The following is a 9,138-nucleotide window of genomic DNA, read 5'->3' as shown; positions in this document are numbered from 1 at the left end:
CTGCCCCTCCTCCTTCCTCCTCCTCCCTCCTCCTCCTCCTCCTTCCTCCTCCTTCTCCTTCCTCCTTCTCCCTCCTCCTCCTCCTCCCTCCTCTCTCTTCTTTCCCCCACGCTCTTACACCTTCTTTCTCTCCCACTCCTATGCTCCCCTTAAACCCTTAGTCCCTCAACCCATAACCTCCATGATCTACAAGGGAGACAATTTCTCCACCATGTACTCTACCCTTAACCTTGGAACCTCTTCTAAACTCTCGAACCTCTCTTTAAACCTTGGAACCTCTCTCTAAACCTTGGACCTCCTTCTAACCCTGGAACCTCTTCTAAACCTTGGAACCTCCTTCTAAACCCTGGAACCTCCTTCTAACCCTTAAACTCCTCCTAAACCCTACAACCCCCAATGAAGATGAAAGCCTTCATTACCTCAACCATGATGATACACGTTCATTTTACACATGCATGCACTATGTTTTCTTACCACACTTAAGCCTATGTCTCTCACCAAAACACGACTCAAGGTCCTAAGCTACACGTATACTACAAACAACAACCCCGATATATCTGTAGGTGACAAAAAGCCTTGGAACCTTGCATACTGAGAATACCCTGCTCTTCCCGCAGAAGCCATGGGAAAGAACCAACATCATGTCTTTCATGATGGTGATCTTGGTACGGCAGTTGTAGGTAGCTTTTTGAGAATACTTCTTTAGACTTCTTGTTGCATTGCTCCATTGCATTTCTGTCGGCCTTCTTGAAGTTCTCTCTCTTTGCAAACAAACTGTTTGGGTATTGTTTGTGATTTGGATGGCTTGTTTCAGTTGGTACATGAGTAATAAATATGGCTTGTACAAAGTGTATAATGAGAAGAGCGTCCCAATCCTCATTTTTTGGTAATTAGTAGACCGGATATCCCCATCATAAGTGCTATGTCCGAAAGGGAACATGAATGGAAATGGCATGATCTCCATTGAGATACCAAGGCACGATGTACGAGGGCTTGGTCATCCATCAGTGTAGAATGTTGGGGGCCTTTCAACTGCCATACTAGAATCTCTCAAGAAAATTGAAGCCATTCCATGTGTATCTCTTTCTGATATTGTGTATGAGTAGCTCTAGGGGCCATATTCTCTAAGACTAAGTAGGAATTCTATGTTTCAACAATTTTCATGAGGTCGAATGGGCTATCAGTCGAGTGGCTTGAGATGGTCTCTATTGTGGCTTCAGCTAACAATATGCATATGCCAAGCTTTTGTAAATTGAAATTTCTTCAAACGTGCAGTATTTCTACATAAGGGAAAATAGTGATGCTTTCTATGTGCTTTTATACTTACGTGGAATTTTCTTTTTGCTTAATTTGGTTATTTGTCCTATGTAGGAAGTCCTAATCGATAGGATGGCTACAAAAATCATATAAATATATTTTAAATGATACCATTTTGAACATAACTAAAATAACTTCATTTGCTATAAGGAGAATTTTTTTTAATATATTAAAATTTAAAAAGATAAATAAATTATCAAATAAGGATACTATAAAATAAATAAAGAAAAACCATACGTAAAGTATGGGGGGAGGTGGCACACTTCCTCTCCGATTATTTATAAATGAGAGAGCATGCCCTGCTCTCATCCATTTCTTGTTTTAATTTTCTTATATGTGCTTTTCAATCATCTGGTAACATGATTTCTTCTGCATACATCGTCATATTGCTCTTGCCACTTGTCAAAAAGGATGTCTATCCCCACAGGAGACTATGACTCATCTGTTTTGGCATTGCCCTGAATCTTATGATATCTTACGATTTCTTGTTGCTTGTACAGCAAAGGCCCCAGGCTTGTTTTCTTAGCACTTGCTTCGACAAGTGTTTTTGGCTGTTTGGATTTCATCTACAAAGGCAAGGGTATTATCTTTTATTTTATTGTCTTTGTTTTATGATCGTGAAGTGCGTGAGATGTAGACATCATGTCTTGTTGTTAAATATCTTTTGATGCTTGTAAAGCTTGTCCCTTTTTTAGGGACTATTTTAAGAGAGAGAGAGAGAGAGAGAGAGAGAGAGAGAGAGAGAGAGAGAGAGTATGCAGACATAGATGGATGCATACATGCATGCATAGCTATATAAATATCTTATGTGTAAGTTAAAGATTGAGGTTGCATAGAATTAAATATAAGTAGGGGATCTTGTTGATTAGTTTTGTTATGTTCATCCTCTCTAATTAGGTGCATGTAGGTACTAAAAAAAATGCATCAATAAAATTGTGAAATACCTTATAATTGTAAAAGTTATGTAAAATCCTAAGCATAGAACTAAACATAAATAGGGGATCTTGTTGATTAGTTTTGTTATGTGCATCCTCTCTAATTAGGTGCATGTAGACAATAAAGAAAACGCATCAATAAGAAAGTCATATGCCTTCAACTCATCTTAAGATTGTGAAATACCTTATTGTGAAAGCTGTTGAGAATGAAGATTCCTTGATATTAAATATTGTAATTCACCTTTTATACGATTAAAGTGAAGGAGTGAATTTGTAACCTTGAAATTAATTACGTGCTTCATCCTTGCTACAAGCTCCTTTTTTTTTTTTTTTTGGCCCGGGGGGGGGGGTATTATATATGTTAAAGAAAATATTTTATAATGAGCTCTATAGATGATGCTGAAACCACTCCTTAGAGATGCCACTAGATCTCCTACACTAATATTTTTTTGAAACTATTGAGCATGATTGTCCACCCACCTCTCTAAAAATCCATTTCACGACTTGCTTTGTCAAAATTTAGTTCATCCTTCACCGTTTCCTTTGCTTTTTCCTTCACTTAACACTTCATTATGTGGAATCTAGCTCACTTGGAGCCACTTTATAATATGTGCTCCATTCCCTTTCGATGTCCTATAGCTTTACTCTATTCCCTTTATAGTCAATCCGTAGCTTGTGATTATATCTATGGGCATCCTTCGGTGCTCCATTTCCATAACTCTAATTCACTTTGCTTTCTAGTTTCATAGCTTTATTGCTCTGCCCTACCACTACCTTGATGATATGGGCACCTTCAATGCTATGGGGGACACTAAGTTTCTTCGTTGTATTTCTACCTACCATGATTGATGGGTAGCCAAAAGGGGTTGTTTCCTCAAGTGAGATATAGTGTCCTAGAGTAGCAACTTGGCCTCTTCCTCTAGCTCATCCTTTGTTTGCTTGGGTCACTTTCTTTTCTGCACAAAGGGTGAGATAGAGGAAGGGGTCAAACTTTGTCAAGCTGAATGCCAATCCCCTTCAAAGGTGTCAATAAGTCCTTTTCAATATCTTACTTTGCTAGAGGGAAATACACTGGGTCACTTCTCAATAGATCTTCGAGGTATACTAGGGGTCTAGAGTGCAAGATATGAAGAAAGAACTCGAGCCCCTTCTCCTTGGGCCTTCAAAGCTTAACTAGGGGTTTGAAATGCAAGTCAAGACATGATCTTGGGGTTCCCATCAATGAGCCCCTCAATCATTTATTGGTTGACCCTCTGTGTAGGTGCCAAATTCAAGTTCTAGTCATCCCGCTTTGTTGCTTTGAGTTTCATAGGCTCAGGTGGCTTTGCCATTTGTTGTAATGAATCTTTCGCCTTAGTCTATAGTACATCTCTCTACTAATGAATGTGCCTTTTGAGATGAACTTGTTTTCTATCTTATGCATGCATCCCTTTGAAATTGACATCTTGTCAACTACTTTGTTTGCTTGTACTTTGTGTTGGCCTCAATCTCCATGTTCCCCTTCAATTTTTCATTAAGAATCCACTAGGCATCTTCCATCCTATGTTTTTTCCTTTGACTAAGATGCACAAAATTTGCTAGGTGTTCCTTCAATGTAGTAGAAGGTCAAACTTGCTTAACATTGGATGGATCCTTCATCTTCAAAATGACATCAATCTTCATTTTCTTAGTCATGATCCATTCCATTGAGAACATTTCACAACAATTCTCTTGAAAAGACACAAAACACACATTTGTATGGATCAAGCCAGATTTGAGGCTCCAGGCAATTTTGGAATCCCTTCTTCAAACATTCCAAGTGCTTCAACTTCATGACGTTGTCTTCGCTTCAGAATGGAACCAATTTACTCAAGTATGCTCCCCATCTAGGATTAGAGGGATTAGATGCTAAATCTATTAGCAATCTATTAGGCTTTGCATCTAGGATCAGAGCGATTAGATGCTAGCTTTAAGTGGGTGGTATGCCCTTCAGGTTTATATCCTTCCACATGAAACATCCTTATATTGTGAGAAGAGTCTAAAGGGCTCCTCAATGAACTCTTTGTGTGGTTCTCCAATAACCTATATTGGCTCCAAATCCCTTTTAGAACCTGCATTAAGTACTTTGGTTGCTTTCTCTTTGATGATTTGACCATTGCTATTGATTCTGTTGATTCAATGAGCGACCTCCTTTTAAATTTTCATCAGTCCTTCCTTCTAAATGAATCCCTTCAAAGATCTCGTTTTCACATCTTCTTTGTTGAACTTGTGCTAAAATATCCTCAAAAACCCTTCCCTCAACTCATTCCACGTGCTAAAATGATGGTTTGGATACTAAGTGAACCATGCAATAGCTTCATCTACAAAACTTATGCTATGGTATGTTCAGTTTTCCTTTGGAGGTGAAACCTTGAATCTCTTGGCCTTCTTTCGCTCCTCCGTCTTTGCTATCCTCAGTGTCATATCCAATTTTCAACTACTCAAATTTTCCATTCTTTTCCTCAGCCCTTCATCTTTCAATGACAAGCTTTTGTGACTTGTCTCATCCACTGTTGCCGTACATTCGTCTTCTCTTTGTTGATGTATTCACTACCAAGATGAGCTTTTACATCCTCTATGACATTTGACATTTATTTCAAGTGATTTGCATTCCTTGCTCTCTGACCTTGATTGGTCCTCATCCTCAACATACCTGGTACCAAGGTACTCTTCATGTATTTGACCCACAAGCCATGCCTTGGCAATTGCATCAATGCCAAATTGACAATTTTTTAGCTTGCAACTAAACTCCTTTCCATGGTTTGACGTATACCTTGACCTTGATTTTTCTAGGGTAATGGATGTGGTGAAATGGCAACAAAGATATCTTATCTGGGTCAAGGGCCACTTGTGCTATATTGACTTCATAGATTACCGTTTCGTCATGATAGGTTGTGCATAAATAGAGCACTTAGTTTGTAGCAAATCAACAAATACCTTGGCTCCCCCATTTTAGCAAAGGTAAGCATAAGACAAATTGATAGGATCAGCTACATAATGAGTTGTAGTAGGATTTATTTGTTCACTTGTTCATAACATAATTGGCATTTCAGTCTGCTTACCTCAAGTAAACATAGTTGAAATTTCGATTTGTTTACCTTTGGTTAATTATTTCTCTATAATTGAATGGGTATGTATGAACTTTGGTGAAACATGTGAGTTTTGTAAATACATTGGGTGTGTTTTCACTAGGAACACTCAAAATTCATTGTCTTTAGAGTAGTAAGAACAAGTTAGAATATTAAATGTGGAAGATGTCTTCAAGTTGGGTGCTTTGTTACTCTTTGCCTCGATAAGGGTGGTTGGTGTGTGTGTGCACGCGTGTACACATGTGCTTCACATGCACACGCATGTAAGTGCATGTGCATGTGTGCACGAACATGAAAGGTGTATGTGCACATGCGCACGTGCCTAGTGGGTACATGGGTACATGCAAGTGTGCGGATGTGCACAAGGGTGCACGTGTCTGCTCATGTGTGCAAGTGTGCACGTGCACGTGTGCATGCTCGTGCCCACGTGCATGCAAGCACGTTTGTGGAGGGGAGGGGGGCATGGGTGTTTGCATGTGTATGTATGGATGTGCAAGCATGCGTGCGTGTGCAAAGGCTATGCATTGTGTGTGCGAAGGGGGTGGGGCAAAGTGTATATTATATTGATGTTTATAATAGTCCTCATGACAAGCATCCTATTGTACCAGGGACTTTGTTTGTTTGAAAGTTACCTTGTCTAGGTATATTTTGTTGTGATCAGTGTACTCTAATCCATTGTTTGTGGGTTTGCTTAGAAATGTTTTGGTTTTCAATTCTTGTAAAAATGATTCTCTCTACCATTTAGAGGGGACACATTAATGCCTTACCATGTGTACTTTGCATGCCCTACCCTAACAGATAATTAGTGTCTTTTGAATTAGAACACCAAGTATCCCAACCGTTGACTGTATTACTCTTTGCATTAACTGATGTTGCTTTGTACTAAAGGTTATCAAAACACCCACTTCTAGGGTGGAAAGCCTCAATAATGAGTTGCCCTTCTCAATAACCATCCATTTTCCATTCTTTCTAGCATCCTTAACAGTTTGAAGTTCAACAGTTTGAAGTTCAATGGCCCCCATTGGCGGGTGCAGATCGTGGTATCAGTATACTGTTTCAGACACGCACAGGCATCCACCTACCCACACCCACAGGGTTGAGCTTCATTGTGTATATGGTAAGCTTCATCACTTCTTGAAGTAAAGCTACAGGTAGCAATCATTGACCCCACCCCCCGTTGCCACCTTCCGATTAGGAGTTCCACATTTTATCTCACAAACACTTATGTTCAAGTTTTCCTTTCATTCTGACTAACAAGTTACGAGAGCAAATGCCCCAATTTTCCTTTCATTAAGGTTAAAATACAAAAAGACAGACTCTAATGCAGTTATGAGAGCTAGTCCAAAGCAGACACATTTAAAACAGTCTCATGTCCAAAGGAGACACATTTGGCAACCACTATTTCCTTTGCAAGTCCTGTGCAAAACTGCACCAATCAAGGATGAACGATGAGAAGCTATTTGATAAAGAAGAAGATGTTTCTTTAAAAAATGTTTCATTGCGTATACAAAATGCTGCCCCTGACAGCCTTGATAAAAGGCAATTCCTGATAAAAGAATGACCTATCAACCTGAGGTAAGCTGCATTGAAGAACAATATAAGAAACTTTATAAGAGCATTGCCTTGTATTGCCTTTCGGCACCACAGCATAAATATCTGCTGTTGGTCGATCCTAGCCACCTTACTTCATTGACTGATTTTGACAAACATTAAGAGCTATACTGATGAAGACGCCCCATAGTCCTCCCACAAAGACTTCCAATTTAGTATGACCAACAGACTCTTTCAGAGGAATGTGCCGCCAGCCACCCAACTGTCCAATTTCTTGCAAATCTACGTTGCCAGCCTCAACACTAGGGAGTACTCTGGTTACTTCAAAGAACTCCTCAGACCTACTGTATGCATCACTTCCTTCATCAACCCTATCTGCAATGCCTGTGGGAAGTGAGTTCCCTTGTGAACTGCCAGATTGCCTACTTGCCACAGACGGCAAAACTGAATTTTTATCTTTCAGAGAGGATAATGTTAATCCCATCGATTGTAATCTCACAGGAGGAGACTCAGAATCATCTGAGGACTTGCGTTCAAGTCCACCGGGGTAATTAACAGGCTTCCCATCTGGAATATATGAATGTTGGCAATTGTCTGCAGCTACACGATCTGGAATTACCAGGCTGTTTATAACTTCAGCTTGCTTTCCAACTGCTCTCCTGACGCCCTGTCCTTGACGCAATGTTGAACAACGATGGAGAACGCTTGCAAGCTTAGAAAGGGAGGTAAAATACCAGCCTTCGCCTAAAGAAAAATTGCTGTTTATACAGAATACAAATGGGAACAGAGGTCTGATATGTTCCCTTAGATTTACCAGCCCAAGCTCAACTATTATAATAATTTGCATCACAATATACTTCCTTATAGGACTTTTTTTTTTTTTGTGAAATGAAACAGGAACATTGGCAAATAGTTTAATTTTTGAACTGATCCTGTTCTTCAAATTTCAGTTCAAAGGTCCCAAGATGATGAAGGTGACCAGCATTTACAATTCAGTTCAAGATCCAAAAATAAGGGGAAGCTAACCAACCTGAGCATCATACATGACAATGGCGGCGTACATGACAGAGAGACCAAAAAGGGAATCCGCAAGGCCCCTGTGAGAGGTAAGGAATCAGAAGCTTGACACATGTTTGGACATCAGAAATTCTGCAATCAAAGCAAAGAGGGTACCTTTCAAGGGCAAGGGAGGTGCACGCTGACGTTACAATCTGTGTAGGGCATGAACGGAAAAATCAAGAACTGTGAAGTAGAATTATAGCTGGCAGAGAGCGGCAAGCTAGAGCAATTCATAGCAAAGGACTTACAGCAGAGTGGGCGGAAGGCAGGCCCCCCGATGTAAGTACCAACTTCCAATTAAAACCCTTTCCTTGCAGGGCGTATGTAAAGGGCTTCAAAATCTGCCCTGAAAGGCTTGCAGTGACTGCGGCCAGAACGACCTACAGGGGGCAGCAAAATGATGATGGCAGGAGTCTCGATGATCACACGAAAGAGCCGAATTGAGATCCTTGGGGCTAAGGGGAAGCTACCTGATTATGGAGAAATTCGCCCAAGTGGGCTTGCGTGTGGAGAGAAGCGTGAAATCGCCAAGGAGTTCGTCGTTTCAACGTTCCTTTGAACAGCAAAACCTCATCGATGGAGCTCTGGGTCATCCATTGTCGTTGAAGCTTGTTTCTCGTCGCAATTCGGGGAGGAGTCTTGAGAGCCGTTGGCAGAGGGGGACGATGATGAAGCAACGCCCATGAGCTTCCGACCTCGAGAGGCACTATCAGCTCCTTGTGTTGCAAAATGTCCATGCTCCCTTCCACACCCCAAAACACAGCCCCAATTGCCATCATTGTTTGCCTCACCATCATCATCTCATATACACATGATATCATGTCCGCCCCCCCCCCCCCCTTGGGCCCCCCCTCTGGAGGAGGAAACCGCATTGGAGGTTCGTCAGTGGTTCACACCCACCACGGTGGTTATCACCATTTGATTGGTGTAGCGGCTGGAGGTTAGTGGCGAATGTTGGAGGAGTTGGCCATTGAGTGCCTAAACCGGCCAATAAAATGGTTGTATGAGGACTACCTCATTATAAACATCAATACAATATATACATGCACCCCTTGCACACACATAATGCATAGCCTTTGCAGACACTTTTTTTTTTGGTAATATCCAATGCAGTATATTTATATGCTCATAAATTTACATGATGGGAGGTCTCCGAAATGGAGAGTATC

At 40.8% G+C, this 9,138-nt stretch overlaps 1 protein-coding gene across 1 annotated transcript; it reads right to left on the bottom strand.

The window, feature by feature from the left end:
* Positions 1-6,711: 6,711 nt before the first annotated feature.
* LOC147903514 (uncharacterized) lies at positions 6,712-8,783 on the bottom strand. Its single transcript, XM_087401416.1, has 5 exons — positions 8,440-8,783; positions 8,218-8,349; positions 8,084-8,121; positions 7,941-8,007; positions 6,712-7,577 (listed from the first exon to the last, which is right to left on the bottom strand). The coding sequence occupies exons 1-5, from the start codon at positions 8,767-8,769 to the stop codon at positions 7,041-7,043; spliced, it is 1,104 nt and encodes a 367-aa protein (XP_087257542.1). The 5' UTR covers positions 8,770-8,783; the 3' UTR covers positions 6,712-7,040.
* Positions 8,784-9,138: the final 355 nt, after the last annotated feature.

This window comes from Dipteris shenzhenensis, chromosome 3, assembly GCF_047967505.1.
Source record: "Dipteris shenzhenensis isolate YYH24624 ecotype China chromosome 3, Dip_SZ_1.0, whole genome shotgun sequence".
Classification (NCBI taxonomy): Eukaryota; Viridiplantae; Streptophyta; class Polypodiopsida; order Gleicheniales; family Dipteridaceae; genus Dipteris; species Dipteris shenzhenensis.
Note: the sequence above shows the minus strand (reverse complement) of the source record. Positions and strands in the feature narration are given on the sequence as shown.